Genomic DNA, 19316 nt, shown 5'->3' with positions numbered 1-19316 from the left:
CCTCATTCTGTGCTTGGGCTTCTATTCACAATGTCGTTTACCTTGTCTGTCTGTGGGAATTTGCTCAGATTTTATGATCACTTATTTTAGTTTAACTCTTAGACTTTGCTAAGTAAATAAAGCTTTAGAAGATGCATGCTGTGCAGCAAAGCCACAATAGATATTATGTCAACCACTTGTGGTTTGACTTATCTGTATGAATGTCCTGTCATCCTCCAGGTTGTTGCATGTTTGAGAAGGCCTGTTGTTGGCACTTCAGTCACTGATGCCGATTGAGCACCGGTGCAGTGGGCCAATAACTGGACAGCGGGTTGTGAGGATGTTGGTTGTCTTTATGAATTTGGTGGGTTGGGAAAGATGTAAAACTCTTAACTTAAATTCCTTAGAATTTCAAATATAGACAATGTCTTCTCTGTTCCAGATTATACACCCTGGAAAGATATGTCTTCATTTGAATGCATTAGAAAGTAATTGAAATGCTAATGTTGAAGTACAGAAACTCAAGCCCTGTGTTTGAGCTTTCTGGAGGAATGTGACTGTTTCCAGACACAAAGAAGGAGCTGTGATCTTCCCACTGACTCTGTGTTCTCCTGCCACATACTGACCCACACCTCCCTGGCTTAACATAGGGCTCCTTTTCCTGCAGTCCCCTGTCACCTCAGATTCACCCACCCACAGGCCAGGTCAAGTTCTATGCTAAGTTTTGATCCGAGCTCCTTTTCATTACATACACATTTTTCAGTTCTTGGATCTTTGAACCTGGAGGTCAAAGATGACAAATTTCCTTTGGTTGATCACATTAAACCCTGCAATTCCTTCTTTCTTAGAAACTGTGGTATAAAAGAGTAATTGATGTCTGCGTGTGTAGTTTAAGGATATGAGTTAGCTTTAATAGTGAGATTCAGTCTTGGATGAAATGTCGCATCTTTTTTGTTTGCTTGAGCAATAAAAACTGGAAAAAGCAGAAAATCTGCCAGAGTTTATCTGCTTGTTCTCTGTGTGCTCATGTTTGCGCAATGACAAATAAGAACTATTGATTGTTTCCAGCTAAATTCAGTAAATATTATCATAGAGGATTCTGCTTTTTGCTACGATTGGAACAATTTGTTTTGTTGTAGGGGTCTGATTGACTTTAGACCTGGCGGACTTTGTGCCTTTTGATCATAAGTAAAAATTTACTTTCCCAGTTTTTTTTTTTTTAATTCTGAATTTTCTATTTGTACTACAGTATCAATTTTTTCCTTGTCTTGCCGGCATTCCATCACTTGTGTTGGGAGCACAGGTGATGTTACACTGTGGGAGTGAGCAGTCGATATGAAACATGATTTTGCTGAATTATTTCTTAAAAGAAAACTGATCAAAAGTTAACATTATGCAGCATAAGAATAACCGATCCATGCCGATCCATGGAAGGCGAAAATTGTCCCCATAACAGTTACTAGACGATATCGCTGTGCATCTATTTTACGATAAAACCCAATGATAGATTGGTAGAAAATAACAAAAGAAGCTGATGTTCTTTGTTATGTTTTATTAATGAGGCAGACCGAGCAGCATGGTAGAGATGGTATGGAGAGCTCTAATCAAGCCTAATGGAAAGTGCGCCGAGGCCTTATTCATCCTCACATACGTGAAGGAAAAGCTTGTCTAATGTCAGGAGAGGATTGTTTGCTGTGTTGTGCACTTCATCCAAATGTAATCAGAGTGCAAACTAACTGGTAGCAGAAATGGCTCTCTATGCATAATTGCTCTGTCAGCACATGTAGGTTGCAGCATAAACGTTTTCACTTATAGATGTCATTGCTTTCTTATCCCACCTTATTAAACATACTTTTAAGAGCACTCAAGGCAGCTGCATATATAAGAAATAATTTAGTAAGTGCGTTATTTATTTATTTTTACTGATTTTGTACCTTACGTGATGAGCAGAGCTTCCTAATTTGGGTCACATCTGGAACAGTGGGAGGCTGCCGGGGGGGGATCTTCTCCGCACACAGAATTTTAATTTCCTTATTTTCCGAGGAGAATACTTCTGTGATCTGGGTGGAAATGAGACGTCTGCCTCCTCTGCCAGGATGGCAATCAGGATGGGTATTAGTGGCTTTTTCCCGCTGCGGGAGACGGCGCTATAATTGATATCTCCCTTGATGTAACCAACCACAGTCCTCTCTGCTGACCCAGCCCTCACTAAAAATGGATCCACTTTTCTAAGAACACTCAAAATACTCCAAGATGCAAAACTTTAGGGCACGTATATGTCAGTGTCTTTCTTATTTGACTGAGTAAATGTAGAAATCAGTTTCCAGTAGTTATTGGTGCTGAACAAAGCGTCCTTATTATGGTACTATAATAGAAAACTGTATTGACTGTTTGGGTCATAAATTTGAAGACGACTCTGAAATAATAAAAGCAGGACAAAAATCTGATTATACTGTAAAATGAGTTAAAGAATACTTATTGATTTCTAAGGACTTGAGTACGTAAAATGAGTGCCTTGCTTTTATTCTTACGGTAAGTTTGACTTATAAAGTTCTCTGATTGAAACCAAGAGACTTCAGAGCTTTATTTGCATATTGCAGACTCGCTCTGAAAATCAGGGTTTAGTCACTTCCAGTAAGAGGAAATTAGCAATCATATTTCCACGCACATCTGAAGTGAACCTGAGGCAGCCTTTTGAAAAAGTGCAAAAACAGCCAATCAGGCACTCACCCAATAACTACCTTAAGACAAAAAGCAAGCGTGAGTTTGATTGGGGAACACAGTTTTCCTACTTCTTAATAAATACCGAGGGGTGGGGGCAATAACACAAGCACTTGATGTCCAAAGTAAAAGAAGGAAGAGTGTGCTTCTCTTGAGGAATTTTATTTATTTATTTGGATTTTCAGGATATTACATCAGGAAAGACCTTGGTCAATCATGTGAGCCTGCTCTGTGCTGGTTTAGACCCGGAATGGTATTTTAATCAGGTCAGGTGTGGCTTGAAAATGTTTTTTCATCCATTTAAATTTGCACCGGATTGAATTTTTCAGCATTTGACATGACAATCAATGGAAAATTAGACAAACTCAACAACTTACCAATCGATTGGTAAATCTCGAACATTTTCTTTTTGTATTTGTGCTTGATTTTTGTTTTCTTTACAGTTATTAAAAAATTGCAAGAGAAGTTTGGCAAACGTCGTTTGAAATTCCTGACACAATGCCAGGAACAATAGGAAAAAGTACAGTGGCTGTGAATATGCAGGTTCATGTCACAGCTTCCTGGTCTTTGTGCATTCCTGCAGCAATAGTACACACTGTTCACCTGAATGATGCGTTTTCTTGTCCTGTTGATAAGTGACAGTGTCTCCAGTTCTGCATTTGAGACTCCAGTTTAGATTTGGATGGGGATGTTGAAAACAACCTTGTCGGTACAGTACATAATTCAAATAATAAAGATGAATCCCAGCAGGGTGTACTTTTTATTTCTCAGTCTTTCCTAATTAGTCTCTTGCGTTTTATTTTCACTTTGTTTTATTTACGGTTCTGTTTTTCAGAGATGGGGGATTTTTATTTGCCTAGTCAGTGCAGAAGTTTGCAGACTAAGAGTTGAGCGGTGCTCTCAGCATTTACCTAATTGGATGAGCTTCCCCTCATTTGCTGAGTTGTGGGAAATGAGCCCCAGCCTGAGAATCTATGGTTCAAGCACTTGAGAAAGGACTCTTCCTTTCTTATAATGTTGATTATTTTACACCAATAGAGTGTCTGACTTCATTCAAGAAATCTTTTTATAATTTTCTTCCCCCTTAGAACCAAATTAAAGTCTTTTTGCTGCTCCTCTCCTGTCAGTCTCTTCAGTTTTTGATTCTTTTCTGAGTCAGGAATGTTGTGGTTGCCTTGTGTCGTGCCTGACTGCTGCATGGCTTCACAGTCATGTTTCCAGAAACAGAACTTGACTAACTCCTATAAAACGTTTGTCCTGAGGCGTCCTCGCTCCATTTGACAAGATGTGTTCTAGTGTCTGTTGCTCAGCTACATCCTGTTGAGTCCTCTGCATCAGCAAAATCAAAATCCTTGGTTTCCTTGGATGCTGAAAAACGTTTTATGGATGATGCTGTAGGTTGTAAAGGTAGGAAGTGTGAAAGGTCAACCTTTTATGCCTCAGGAAGGAAATATGGTTGTATTTATGTCCCTAACCTCCAGCTGAAAGGCCTTAGCTGAGTCCTCACTTCCATTGTCTATTATCCTTTAGTGAGACATTAGCAGACATTCCAGTAAATGTCATGGGTATTTGCCTCAAGATACTCAGACTCACATGCCTCTTGTTATTAAAAATAAGTAACCTCCTTTATACCGACTTCACTAAAGGTGAAAAGTTCATTTAATGGATTGATGGATAACTTTTCTTCCCCTCACGTTTGAACACAAATGTGTGTTTTTATGGAAAGCTGTGAATTCAGCAACCCTACACCAGTTTTCATCAATTCTCTGTGCTCACTTTATAACTATTACTTTAAGTGTTTCTGGAGTTTCATTGGGTCAAGCTTCTGCTCCAGACCTCTAACCTTTCAACTCTGTTGCTGTGTTTCTAAAGAGCAGAGGTCAGAGGTCCTGTGCTTGGAATCAGAAAAATATACTCTCAATATTAAAATTCAAGATCATAAAAAGAACTATAACTATATATGGAATTGTAATGTTTTGTGTGTGCCACACTATAATCGCACTGTTTCCAAATGCCTTACATTTCAGGGCCCAACAACTGGATTTGACAGAAAAATGAGAAATTTTGATGTTTTAAAATCTCCTTACTATTATTTAATATAATTTCTACTGTGGATTATAATTAAAATATATTTTATTACTGCAACTTTGCAAATGATTTCCAAGTATCGCTTTTTCGATTGATGCAATACTGTTTTTAGAAAGGAGAAGCCATTCTCGTGTCCATAAGAGTAAATGATTCACCTTCAGCTCAGGAGTAAGTCACTGAAAATGAGTCTGTGGTCAGACTGATATTACATGGAGAGTGCTGATGCTGTTCTCTGTGCTGGTAGTACCCACGCACAAGCACTTTGTGTTTTAACTGGGACGCGCTGCTGATGGCACTGGCCAAGCTAATTATAAGTCCATATTGTGAGAGCGACAGAAAGACTAGAAGCACTTCGAGAGCCGTCACCTTTGTGCTCCACTAAGCTTCTCTGAGCTGTTTCAGTTGTCACTCTTCACATCGCACTTCACTGCTGAAAATTTGGGTGGCAACTTAATGTCTTTTTATATTTAACATTTATTTCTGTATACTGAAGATGCATTAACACAGTTCTTCCTAAATAAAATCATCTTTTGTTCTTCGCTTTTATTTAAACCTGTTGTGTCTTGCTGTTACTCTCGAAGTCTCTTGCCCCGGCTTTGCATTCACCTTTTGTTTTTTTTTTTTTTTTAAAAAAAGAAAAGATTAGAAATTATAAAGTATAATCAGATTTTGGATCACTGATGCACTCCTCTGTAGTTTAGGAATAGACATGTACAGATAAGCCTAACGATGCTAACCTTTCATCTTCTCTTTTATCTCCATCCAGTTCCAGACGATCTCACCCCGGCGGAGCAGCAGGAGCTGGAGAATATTCGCCGGCGAAAGCAAGAGCTGTTGGAGGACATTCAGGTAATCCACAAGAAAGTCATGGTTTTGAAAGTATGAAATGTATTAAACATTATATATATATATATATATATATATATATATATATATATATATATATATATATATATATATATATATATATATATTACAGTTAATATTGTGAAAAAACCCCAGTAATGTCATATTGGTAGGAAAAAGATTAACTTAACAACAAGAACACTATGAAATGGAAAATGTATGAAAAGTTATTTGCCTGAAATGCATTTGTTTTGTAGACAGAATTGATTATTTCTTTTCGTGAGTTGTCTTACTCCTGGTACTCCTGAGGAATGTGAAGTATTTCCTACTAACTGGTCATTTCCTTTGGAAATGTTCCCCCTCATTTCGCACTCGTTTCTCTCCTCTAGGTGCCAAAAGAACAAAACTCTGCTTATCTAACTATATTAATTCTACTTGTTGAGATTATTTAAACTGTGCAAATATTTTTTTACGTTAAAATGAGTGTAAAATAAAACAAGCAAATGACTGTGATTAAATGTAAACAAGTGGTCAGTGGAATATTTCTACAGTCAAATCAGTTCTGTTAAATTTCCATACACATGGTTTATTTGCTTCCTTTCCATGACCCATGTGCAGTTGCTGATTATAGATTGCATCTGCTTAGTCCTGTCACTTGGTAACCAGTAGTAGTAGTAGTAAATGGAAATCTCACCCAGGGGACAGACCTCTGGTGACTTGACTTCTGCTGACCCTTGTGGGCTCTGGAGGTGGGATCCATCACCTCATTTTTATGAGTCTGGGACACCATCGCTGCCCTTCCCCCTCCTCCCTCTCCCAACATCACTGTTTCCACTGTTCTCTCCTCGCCCCCTCAGTTGTCTGCATACTGACCCCACTCCCCTTTTGTGACTCCCACACCCTTCTCTCTGCTGCTCCTGTGTTTCAGCCCACCAGAGCCCCTGTCGTTGTCTGCATGAGGACAGTCTTTGTTGGTTTAGGCAAGCATCTGAGGAATGTGTTGTGATTGCATAGCCCTTGAAAACACAGATGTTCCTTTCGTGGTTTATCTTTGCTAAGTTACTATTGTCCACAATGAATGACTTACAATCACTGAAGCACTGGATGAATGAATGTAGAGTTCTACTATGCATATTGTTCTATGGAAGAAACAAATAATGTTAGATTATTTGCTTTCTCAAATAAATCAAGTGTAAGAGGTCTGTAATTGGTGTAGACGATTTTAGTTCAGGGTTAACTCATTTATATATTGATTATTTGCTTCTCTTATTCTGGGCTGCTTCCAATGCCAAAAAGAGCCTTTAAACGTCTCAGTGTTTGTTTCCATAATGAGGTTAAATGTTTCACAAAATTAAAACCTTTAAAGTTTTTACTCACGGTCAAAGTATTTGGCTAAAGTTTAGATTTTAAACTAGAGATAATTTAGTGCTTCGCAAACCTGCATAAGTTATATAATTTGTGCCAGGGAGAACCTCTGAAGCAGATCTAGTATTGTTAGTAGCTAACTGTTAGCCAATTGCAGTATTATCCTCGCATTGCTTTCAAATCAGTCACATCTTGCTAGCTACTTTGTCAAATAAGATGCCTTTATTGGTCAAGTCTCTCAACACAATAATTAACTTGTCCCTTCTTGTAACTTCTTGTTTCATTTAAAGAGAAAAAAAAAACATGCCCTATGTTATATTGTCAGTGAATGTTGCGATAAAGATATGACTTGTGATAAACCTTTAAGTCAGCAGTGTTTTGGTTCTTTTCCACTAAGACTTCTTCAACATGGCTCATTTTTGCTTATGTTTCTTCCACTTTGGGTGGACCCAACCCAACTCAAGTGAGTGGGGTTTTCATACAGCTGGCAGCCCCAGTGTACAACACTGTGTTGTGTTTGCATGATGTGATTGATGTAAACACAATGCAACAATGGAAGAGATGGAGCTTTTGTTTGTGGGCGTTTGTCTGACAAAGGCAAAAAGCCATAGACTAAGATACTGACAGACAGTCTTCTGATGTCGGGTCTGAAGCCTAACTCAGCACACGTGAATGGGGCCGTTAGCTTGTCGCCGTTTCTAATGGAAAACTCCTAAATTCGAGTAGAACCGAGCCGAGCCTCTCTGATTAAGTGCTAGTAGGAAAAAGGGCCATTAACGTCAGTCTGCTTTAAATTTATTTCGGTCACAGACCTTCAGATAGTAAGCTGCTTGGTATTTATATAAGTAGCTAATGTTACCACAATTCAAGCAGTCTTTTGTGATATTAATGCTGCATTTACTGCTATAGCAATGGCAATAAGTTTGTGATATACTGTGCAGCTATAGACTTCAGTGATAAATGGAGGACTGCTTATTGCCTGATCGACTGCACAGGTGACTTTCTCGATACAAATTCATGGAATGCCATCTGTCGGTGCAGTCTTACAAGGTCTCATTAATCTTCTAGTAAATTGTTCTCAATATGCTTAAAATATACAAATGTTACATTATATGTGCTTCACTCCAATATTCCACTCCTTCATCTAGCAGATGGTCATTATCATGATCTTATCACCATTACACCGGTCTGGCTCCGGAACAATCGACTTGATAGACAAAATCAGTCTCTAAAGCCATCAGTAAAGCGCATCATAAGACATGATCCACTCATACACTGTGTTGGATCAGTTTATTGCCTTGTAAGGCAATTAACTCAATATACCCATGAAAACTGGAAACTTTTTTCTTTGATTCTATGTTTGTTGTTTTGTGTTGGTTACACCCTTTTGTGCCTCTCTGTGATATTGGTAGACTGGTGATTTGTTGTATTTTAAGACGGATGTTTGTTTTCTTTGCAGCGGCTGAAGGATGAGATAGCAGAAGTTACCAGTGAGATTGAGAATCTCGGCTCCACTGAAGAGAGGTAAAAAAAAAAAAGCAGAACTTACGCTTTGCTTTATGTTTTGCCAAAGCTGGCTCATTGCATTCCCTCTATTAAGTTAGCAAAATGAAGCTGTCAATTATTCATGTGTGATGGCTAGGTTGGGCTTTCCATCACACCAAATGTCCTCCATAAATTGGCTTTGCTTTTAAGGCAGTTTAAATGTTTCATCAGGCACACCCCCATGATGGTAGGTCTCATTGAATAATGCAGTGGGTGTTCTGGCAGAAGCAGACAATGAATGGTCTCTGGAGAAGGAGGGTTTGGGATTTGGTCTACTTAAGTGGATGGAGATCCTATCAGCTATGAAAAATTCCATCTAACACTGTTTCACTTGCATCAGTAACCCACTGAGGATCCATGTACTTTCTTATGATTTGATTCGCATGTGTTAAATGTAGGAAAATTTATCCAAAAAGCTTCTTGTCATTGCCAAAATGAGTGCTGGACTTTGGCATTTAAGAACCAAAGGAACATGGATGTCAATGAACGGAGGCGATGACGTGTCCTCAGCTCAGAATTGAGGTGCACTTTGACCCCTGAATTATTCAGAGCCTGAGAAATGAGACATTCCCATATGCAGCTCAACCTTTTAACATCTCACTTGATCGGCACAGCATCACTAGCCCCTGCCTAAAAGAAAAATGTCAGAGGGAAAGACACTTCACACTGAATAAATTTACTGTCTGCCTGTTCCCTGCTGTTTTTTTTTTCCCAGGCAGTATCAGAGCAGAACAATTTGTTGAAATAATTTGTGATTACAAATCCCAGCAATCTCTTGGTACTGTTTTTTTTCCTCAGTTAATATTTTGTCACTTTTTGTGGCAATCACAGTAAATGAGTTTGTAAAAGCAAAACTTTAATGTATTTATTGGGAGTTTTTGTTTCAAACGGTCACAAAGTAGTGCATAATTGTATGTAGAAATAAAAATAAAAGCAAAGTAGAAATCTGCAAAAACTAATTTACAGCCTAAACTTATAAACTGGTTCAATTTCCATCTGACTTGATGAAGCACATCACGTTACAACAAGTTTCACGTTGACACTACACATTAAAAATTGGATCCCCATAGCTCACTGCTGCCACTACCATATTTCACCACAGTGATGGCATGTTAAGGATGATGTTAAGTGTTAGTTTTACACCTCACATAGTGATTTACATGAAGGCTAAAATATTTAATTGTGAGGTGTTACGGTAATAATTAGTGGTATCGAGGTTCTCAATATGTACAGACGCACACTTTTTAGATGTTTCCCCCTCAAAGCTTAAGTATCATAAATGCATCTCTGTTCTACAACACATTGTGTTGCTGTCAAGGACAGCTGATGACATTACTCCTTACTGACTTTCCAGGAAAAATATGCAGAGGAACAAACAAGTGGCCATGGGCCGAAAGAAATTCAACATGGACCCCAAAAAGGTTTGTGTCTGTAAAAACAAGTTTTCTTCCCCTCACGTTTGAAGTGTAGTATGTAATTTGAATGTCTGGTGTCTTCCTCAGGGGATCCAATTCCTGATTGAGAATGACTTGCTGAAGAATACCAGCGACAACATTGCTCAGTTCCTCTACAAAGGCGAAGGTCTGAACAAAACGGCCATCGGAGATTATCTGGGAGAGAGGTCAGCAGTGTTCCTTCTTTCCTCTTTTGCTCCATCTAAACATCTCGCTCTCTTGCTTTTGATCTCTCTTTAACAGCACACATCCCTGTGAGAGATGAAAGCGCTGAATGCAGAGAGCATAGTTATGCTATTGCTTTGTTTCCGCTTTGTCAGGCCCACACCCTTTCCTTTCCCAAACACTGGATATTGGTTCCACATTTCAAGCACTGTCTCAGGACAGTGCCACTTACTCAACAGTCCTCCATATGTCTTTGGTTAGTACACTCATTCATTCCAAGTGATGGGCCATGAGACTCAGAAGTTGGAAATGTGGATGTTTCACGCATTTAAGGATTTCACTGGAGAAAAAAAGACCACCAGAAGAGAGTTTGGTCAATATCCAGTCTGCTCTACATCACTCAAGGGATTGATGTGAAATTAGGTCCCCACCTCCGGATTATTATCAAGCTTTAAAATGTTTGGTGTCTTCATTGCATGAAGAGTCTGGTGGTCATTTGTCCAAATGGAAGTGGTGACTGGATATGACGCTTTGCTCCTTAGAACCTCTCCCAAAGGAGAGATCATTTACTCTAAAAGATTTTAAGGGTGGGATGATCTCATGATCGAGTTTGGATGATAAGTAACCAGGGTGGGGGGGATTCATCTTCCCTCCTGTTGGATTCATGGGGAGTGTCACTTATAACACTGATGTTTTAAACTGGTTTCAAGTAGGTTGGAAACAGAGTTCACAAACACATTTATAATGTTTTTTGACGTTTACATTTTGAAATTTTTTTATTTTTAGCATATACATTTGTTACAGGTACAATGCTCAGGTGTTTACCTACCAATATCGTTTACCGGTTTTCTTTGGGCACAGAGAAATTGTGAATTTTGTTGCCTATTTCTGACTCCTGGATTTTTGTAAAGTTTTGCCCTGCTAGTACCAGTTTAGGCCAATTTAAATTTCTCAGTACGATATGAAATATAAGATGTTAGAACAGCTCTAGAAGTATTTTTCTAGCCTTCTTGCTGTGAGCAAATCGCTTACATTAGGATCAGAGGTCACATTATACCACCAATCACAAAAGCACAAAAGAGGGAATATTTATTGCTGTTTGTCCATCCTTCCTGTTATTTACATGTGTTGCTCTCTCTTGCCGTCTTGCAGCCAGACTTCATTTTTAAAAACTTGATTGACACTAGGTCTGCTTCATTCAACAATTACATCTAAACCAAAGAATGTTGGTGTCAGTGTGAACTGGTAGTGTGCACATATGAGTGTGCACACTACCAGTGGAACAAGAATGGATTTTTGATGTTTTGATCATTTGATTAAATGATCACATCTTTAGCTCAAGCTAAAGATCTGCCAATTCTGCTGACCTGATTATAAAATTCTGGAGGTAAATGTTAGGATAACTCTTAATATTAATTTTGCCTGTTTATTTTAAATAATAAGTGTTGATTTGCTCACTATATTGCTGTAACAAGTTTGTCTCGCTTTGTATCCACCAGAGATGATTTGAATATCCAAGTCCTTCATGCTTTTGTGGAGCTTCATGAGTTCACAGACCTCAACCTGGTTCAGGCCCTGAGGTAAGACATCTGCTTTCAAAAGTTGCAAGGGTGCAGCTGTTGGCTTTAGTCTCATAAAACACAGAGGCAAAGAAATTCATCTGCTTCCCAGAGGAAGTGAGAGCATTGCTGATTAAAGTGTGTCCCATAACAGGCAGTTCCTGTGGAGTTTTCGTCTGCCGGGAGAAGCCCAGAAGATCGACCGTATGATGGAAGCCTTCGCTCAGCGCTACTGCCAGTGCAACCCTGGTGTTTTCCAGTCCACAGGTAAATGTTATGTGATGCTACAATTTGCAGCTGTACAAAAAATGTGAGTCAGACAATATGTTTGATATCAGAATACACTTTCTTGTTCTCGTAGGGACAAATGACAGTTGGAAAGCTAATAACCACAATAAAATTTAAGTAAATAATAAGAATATATGTATATGGAAACATTTGTTATTCCATACAGGAGTTCAGAGAAAACTTAAACTTAGAGTCCCTCTGAGTTGGGAGTTGCCAAATTTGATGGCTCCAGGCAGGTGTGATCTCCTGGGGCACTTTGTATGATTTGTTTTTTATTCTAAATAGAATTTTATTAATAAGAATTCCAGAGAAATATGCAAAAAGACATGCAAAATATAACCAGAGTGCACACAGCTTTCATTTTTCTGTGTTTAGTCTTCTGTTACATCTGGATATCACACCCAGTGGAAATCTGTATGAGAAAAACAGACTGTAAGGCCAAGACATGGTGGCCAGTTGAGGAAGATCATTTCAAAGCAACTCCTTATCAGCTGAGCACGTGGTTTCTGGAAAACGATGCTCCCAACAGAGCAGGCGCTAACATGCATCAGATGGATATGAATATTTAATGTGCTTTCTCAAACCTAACAGTGCTGATAAAGTGCTTCTGTGTCAGCCTTGTGCTTGCTGTGTCGTCCCTCCGTTCATACTTGATGCCCGTTTAGAGACGCGCATGCATGCTGGAGTGCCCACATGCGGTCTGCCCACTCTGCTCGCAGACAGTGCTATATCTGTCCACTCCTCTGTGCCTGAAATCACGCTGCATTTCAGTTCAGCTGGCTCACATTCATACTTAATCGTATTACTATACAGTGAAACCATGTTTGTGATAAACTTTAACCTTTCACCCACTTGTAAACCGACCGGTTCTTGCTGTGCTTTGCAGATACGTGCTACATCCTTTCGTTTGCCATCATTATGCTGAACACCAGCCTTCACAACCCCAACGTGAAGGACAAGCCAACCGTGGAGCGTTTCATCTCTATGAACAGAGGCATTAACGATGGAGGAGACCTACCTGAAGACCTGCTCAGGGTGAAAAGACTTTCCCCACTTAACCTCCAGTGATCATTCCCTCCCACATGTATTTATATATATATATATTTATCAAACTTTACATTCTTTTGTTGTAGAATCTATACGACAGCATAAAGAATGAACCTTTCAAAATTCCCGAGGACGACGGCAATGACCTCACACACACTTTCTTCAACCCAGACAGAGAAGGCTGGTTGCTGAAGCTGGGTGAGTTGGAGACTCTAGCATTACAACTCTACGGCTCTTTCCGATAGAAATCTTTGTTTTGGCAGCGTTCTCTCCAGAGCCTGTGAGTGCCTGTGTGTGTGTGTTAAGGTGCAAGTGTTCATATGGGAATAGGTGTGCAAAACACCTGAAGGCATCTCTCTGCCTGCTTTAATTTATAATGAATCAAGACCAGGCATTTCGATTATTTAAGATCTTTTCATAAACTACATTCGAAGCACGCAGAGGAAAAGCAACAGTGAATTACATGCATTTGAAAGTAAACACACCCTTTGAATTTTATTTTATCAGGGTACAACTATAAACTTTGTCTTTTATCAGAATTTTGGGATAGATGAACATAGGACATGATTATGAAACAGAAGGAAAGCAACACATGGTTTTAAAAATGTTGTATTTAATCCCCTTTACTTTGATACTCCTAAGTAAAATCCAGTACAACCAGTTGCCCTCAAAAGTCCCCTAAATATGAAGTCCAGCTGTGAGTAATTTAGTCTCAGTATAAAGATGAATGTCCTGAAAGTCCTGAAGCTTTCAGAGGTGTGTTTGAGAAGATTGGAGAACAAACAGCATCATGAGTGCAGCAGACAGTTTAGGGATAAAGTTTAAAGCAGGGATAAGTTAGAAAACAACATCCCAAAGAGCTTAGTTACGACAAACCTGCAGACATGACTGTCTAGCCTATCAAACTCTGTATTTCTTTTTTTTTTTTTTTTTGATTTTTACTCATAATACATTTTGAGCCACAAATCAATTTTCTTTACTCCTCACAATTATAAATGACTTTGTTTATCATATTAAAATCGCAAATGGATACAATGAAGTCTGATGTAATTTGACAAAATTTGGAAAAAGTACATATACCAATAACTGTTATAGAAATAATTTAACATCCTCTCTATCCCCCGACTCTTCAATCTTTGTTTCCTCTGAGATGTTTCCGTTGTACAGCTTCACTGTGAACAAGGAGGCCTGCATGAATTTGGAATGGAAGAATCAAATATTTACATCACAGTGAATCTTTACAACCAACTGTAACAAAAAGTGAACAGTTACTTTTTCCAATGACTCCTAATGGGGAGAAATGAGTCAAATAATCACGGTGGAAGGCCAATTATCGACATAACTGAAATTAACCTAGGTAGATTTGTATTTTTTATTTATTTATTTTTTACTTGTAGTGTTTTACAGAAGCCATCCACATTGAGTGGAGCTCCCTCTTGTGGAATGGAAGCTGTAAAGCAGTTCATCGAAGGACTGTGGTGATATAATTACTTGCCTTTTGATTTGTTATGTTTTTTTTTTTCCCCTCTTCGTTTGTTTGTTTGTTCCCATGATTTTGGCTGTTGTCTTTCCTCAGGAGGTATGTACACCTGCTCTTCCGAAAAAGCTAGTCCATCTCTCGGCTCTCAGGTGCTTTTGGTGGTCTGCCATGCTTTCTGTTCCGTTTCTCATGTTTTAAATTTGATTAAAACAAGGTTATGTCACTTTCTCGTCTACTCATTGGCACATTTGAAATTTCAGATGTTTGTCTCTTTTTTTATGTCAATAAGCTGGTGGGTTTTATCTTTGCTGGGTGGTCACTGAGTGCATTTGCCACCCAGTGGGCTCAAACTCAGGGAGCTGCTGCTGAACAGCTTTTATTCCTCTGTATGCTCTGGTGGTCACTCTCTTGGATCTCCTTTTTTGTTAGGAAGGTGCATTATACCTTTTTAACATCCTCTGAGCACGGAAAATCTTAAAAAAATAATAAAAAACCTTAGAGAGTTGCTCTGTGGTTGCATGAAAAGGGAATACTGCATCTTTTTTATCAGCAAAACTCTGCTCTACTTATCTCATGCTAGAATGGGATATGAAGAGTAAAAGTGTGGTTACAGGCTGTTTTTGATGGACCAGAGTGGAAAAGACTGCGTGTGGGGGGGGAGCATCGCAAAAGTTGGACTCAATTGGCATATCTAAGCAAAAACATATACAAAAAAATTCAAATTGGGTAGATATGCCAGAATTACGAGCTTCCTCCTCTCTCTGCAGGAGTTAAAAACATGAACATTTGCTTGTCATCTAAAACCAAAACATGCTTCCTCTTGACCTCCCATGACCTATCTGACATGAAATACTCCCTCCTCTCCAGCTCCATTCCAGTCCAACAACATCCACACTCCCCTCCTGCAACAGCAGCCTGGTTGGTTTGTCCTCTTTCCGGATGCTGTTGCAGAGGGGACTCTTTTCTGTGAGGAACCGACGTGGCTTGTCTGGAAACGGCTCAATGATCTTTGTGATTCTGCCAGTGCATCTGTGTTTTTTTTTTTTTTTCTGTTGGTCTGCTTTGTTTTTGTTTCTGTTCTATGCGTGGCGAGGAGCCACAGATCTTCATCTCTGTCAAATGTCAATGTCTTTAGATACTAAGCTTAGACATAAGTTGCGTCTGGAATATGATTGGATATCATATGCAGTCTTTGCTGTAATATGATGACAAAAGTGTGTTCTTTGATTTGTACAAAAGTTTCTAAGCCTGACCTGTTGGGGCGGGGAAGAGGAGTTGTGCTGCACACCTTTGTGTCTTTTTACTAACCTCGGTGGTGGAATTTTCTTGTCTAGACAAACAGGAAATTCAAGTCTAAGATGCCTTTAGAGAAGGCAAGTGTCCTGTCTGGCCCGAACTCTCCTGTTTTTCTCAATTTGTTGGCATCCCATTCCTCCCAGCATTTAGCTGCCCATCTGCTTCTCTAATCGGGTTTCCCTTCACAGGAAGTATTGGTGACAAAGAGGCCAAGAGGTCAACCATAGATCAGTTAGTGCAGAGTTACCCACCAAATCCCCTGTGGCTCAAACCAAATCCTCAGGCAACTCTTACTTTGCTAAATCAGATTAAAGTTTGAACCTGGCATGAAAATCTATATTGAGCAATCAGATTTTAGTCTATGTCTTTACATGCAAATGGATACAAGTCATTGAGTGGTTGACAACATTTTTTTTGGAAGTGAAACATCTTGATGTTTCATATTGACTGCTTTCTTTTAAGTACCAGCCCCAGTGAATCAGAGAGAAATAAATGTTGCAAAGCTGGGTGGGATGCAAAGCAAGGAGTTTTAGTCTGCAGGTCTTGACTTATGAGGCCAGTAGTTTTCAAATATCCACAAAGTCTAATATTGTGGTGAAGGGGAGAACTTGGTGATAAGCGGTGTGGTTGACAGGAGACCCCTGAAGCCGTCATCTGTCTGTCTGCCCATACATTCGTCTGCCTGTCTGCTGCTCCACTTGGTGCTTCTGGTCCTCGTCTCTCTTTCTCCTCGTCTCTTCATCTCGCCAAGCCGTTCTGATTCTGGCTGTTTTCTCCACAGGGGGCCGTGTTAAAACTTGGAAGAGAAGATGGTTCATTCTCACAGACAACTGTCTTTATTATTTTGAGTACACCACAGTGAGTATTATTTATCACAGATCCCGTCACATTATTCTGTAGGATCTAGTCATTTACATTTTTTTTTCAGGACAAGGAGCCCAGAGGGATCATCCCATTGGAGAATCTGAGCATCAGGGAAGTTGAGGATAAGAAGCCTGTAAGTAGTGCACCCTCTAGTGGTGCATTTACAGATTACAAATGATATGATCTGTACAGTGTGTTAGATTTGGCAGCAGCTTGAAATTGTAATTTTTATGTCCTGGATTTCTGTCCATGTTATTTCTGCAGAATTGCTTTGAACTTTTCATCCCCGACAACAAAGATCAGGTAATAAAAGCATGCAAAACTGAGGCGGATGGTCGCGTTGTCGAGGGCAATCACACCTTCTATCGCATCTCTGCCCCCACTGCAGAGGAGAAAGATGAATGGATGAACAGCATAAAGTAAGAAGTTTTTCTCACATTACAGTGCAGCTTATTCCCTCTGGAACTGAAGTTTGAAACCTCATTTTAGTATGTTATAATGTTACATATTACAGCTCTATAAAGGGGTTGTAGTTTCCATGCTGTACTCTGTTGCCTTTTTCCACTAATAGCTTTCTCTGTATCTTTTTCCACAGAGCCGCTATTAGCAGGGACCCCTTTTATGAAATGCTTGCAGCCAGGAAGAAGAAAGTGTCGTCAATTAAGAGGCACTGAGCTCCTCCGACGTTGCACTTGACAGAAAAAGGGTGCCAGAGGTCTGACTGTCTGCCTCCCCCACCCGGGTCGGTGCAGAAACTATGGTTGAGCTCTTCCTCAGGCATCCCCAAGCAATTCTTCACAGATTGGTTCTGGAACTCTACCGGCCAGAAAAAAATAAAAAAATAAACAGGACGCATGCTGGGGGTTTAGATAAGAGCCGGGTCAAAGCTTCCTCCAACCTTCTGTCTGAATGTCTCCTCTTTTCTCTCATAGCTTTGGAGGTTCTGTGTCTCAGGCAGGAAGGGAATCTCGCTGGTAAAATCCTCTTTGAAAAAGCTTTAAAAAGTCTTTATTCAAGTTCATTGCATATATTGACAACAGGCTCCTGCAGTCCCCTTTTCCACACGTCGTTTTAACTCAGCAGGTCTGACCCAAGTGTGGCACCAACAACCGAAAGATTCCTCAAAGCTCTTCTCTGACGTGCTTTAATATCTTTTAGTAACAAGTGTCTGTTTTGAAAGTTTTCACCGTTGAGTTCTTCTTTTTGTCTGCCTTTGAATATAATACACCTTTCTTGCAGCAGTAGCTGCTGAAAGACTTTCAGATGGAATTATTGGAACCTTTTCATCTTTTTTATTTTATTTTATTTTTTTAAGAACGTGTAAATCCGAAACTTGTTACAAAAGAGTTGCCGCTCAGGAGATTGAAACAAAAATGGAGAGCTTCTCACGACACAGCCATTCAAAGCTGGCCTCTCTGAGTCAGAATTCTTCAAAGTTTGTTTTCTAAATATCCCGGAGACGCTTCACAAGGTTTAGTGATGAGCATCTTCATCACCGTAGTCTGCAAAAGACATTTATTGGCTCCATTTAGTCCACTGCAGCACTACTTTGGACATTTAGTTTCAAACAAATACTCATTTTTCTCCAATTTTATAAATCTGGTTATTTCAAGGTTTTATTGAAACGGCGTAAGGTTAAATGGCGACAAATATGTAATGACAAAAATTTCTTCCCAATTGCTGCGATAAAAGCCAGAGTGGGAATTTGCAAAGCGGGCTTTGACTGTCGGCATTTTTAATTATCTCCAGTTATGCAGTTCGCACTTGAAACTGAGCTCTGAAAAGACTCTGTTGCCATGTAGACGGTGGGTTTCCTCTTTACAAAGCTTCCAGGTTAGTTTGGACAGAGCCTTAGTTGCTCTCACACTCTTTTTACTTTATATGAAACAAAAGATCAGCATCTCTGTCTAATACTGAGATCATTTAAATGCTAGAGAACGTTGGTGCTTGGCACTTTTTAGAAAATGTGACTGGAATTGCTGCTGGTTGGCGAGCCTGATTTAGTTTTCTTTACCCTTTCAAGCACAGATTTTTTTATTCTTCCTTGTTCGTTTTTCTTTTAAGTTTTTGGTGCAGCATTAGTTTTTTTTACTTTTTGACATAAACTTTTTGATCATTGTAAAATACTGTAAACTGCAGGTTGTTTGTGTGGAAGCCATATTGTAAAAAACAAAACAAGTTGCTGTTGAAGCTCTAAACTACGCCTGTAAGCCAGTAGGATGTACTTCGTCTCAGGATGTTTTTTTTTTGGTATGAAACAGGGCGGGTGGGAGAGCTGGCAGGGCTGCAGCAGTGACAAACTGAAAATACAATCACAAATGGTATTTTTAGTATTCTTTCTTTTCTTTCCCTTGTCCAGAGTTGATTATCTGTTCAGTTTCTCATCCTTTCCACAACTTTCATAGACTGCTCCCAAGAGGATTAGGAAAGAACACAGAGCGGTCAAAATTCTCAACAGTATTGTTTTATTTATCGAAGTTGTACATATTTAAATATATAGTGGGCGTTTTGTCCTGAGTTTTGTTAGTGTTGCCATTTTGTTTAGTGCACTGTTATAGTATTTCAGATTTCTTATCAGTGCCATTTACTCAGTTTGAAATAAAGCTTCATTTGTCTCAA

General features: G+C 39.3%; 1 protein-coding gene across 5 annotated transcripts in view; it reads left to right on the top strand.

Moving 5' to 3' along the window:
* The window catches only part of cyth1a (cytohesin 1a), a 38269-nt gene extending 18953 nt beyond the window's left edge, over nucleotides 1–19316 (top strand). For 4 of the 5 annotated variants that reach the window (XM_055035180.1, XM_055035177.1, XM_055035179.1 and 1 more), the window contains 12 exons: nucleotides 5555–5637; nucleotides 8459–8523; nucleotides 9899–9965; nucleotides 10047–10165; nucleotides 11663–11743; nucleotides 11877–11989; nucleotides 12897–13045; nucleotides 13144–13256; nucleotides 16613–16691; nucleotides 16762–16830; nucleotides 16962–17116; nucleotides 17293–19316. In XM_055035180.1, the coding sequence (XP_054891155.1) occupies nucleotides 5555–5637; nucleotides 8459–8523; nucleotides 9899–9965; nucleotides 10047–10165; nucleotides 11663–11743; nucleotides 11877–11989; nucleotides 12897–13045; nucleotides 13144–13256; nucleotides 16613–16691; nucleotides 16762–16830; nucleotides 16962–17116; nucleotides 17293–17371 (1172 nt within the window). In that variant the 3' untranslated portion in view covers nucleotides 17372–19316. The remainder of the gene's footprint in view (nucleotides 1–5554; nucleotides 5638–8458; nucleotides 8524–9898; nucleotides 9966–10046; nucleotides 10166–11662; nucleotides 11744–11876; nucleotides 11990–12896; nucleotides 13046–13143; nucleotides 13257–16612; nucleotides 16692–16761; nucleotides 16831–16961; nucleotides 17117–17292) is intronic. The other variant, XM_055035178.1, reaches the window with a different exon arrangement.

The sequence above is a fragment of the Poeciliopsis prolifica genome, unplaced genomic scaffold, assembly GCF_027474105.1.
Source record: "Poeciliopsis prolifica strain line A6 unplaced genomic scaffold, Auburn_PproV2 SCAFFOLD010, whole genome shotgun sequence".
NCBI lineage: Eukaryota > Metazoa > Chordata > Actinopteri > Cyprinodontiformes > Poeciliidae > Poeciliopsis > Poeciliopsis prolifica.
The sequence above is the reverse complement of the archived record's forward strand: the minus strand, read 5'-3'. Positions and strand labels throughout refer to the sequence as shown.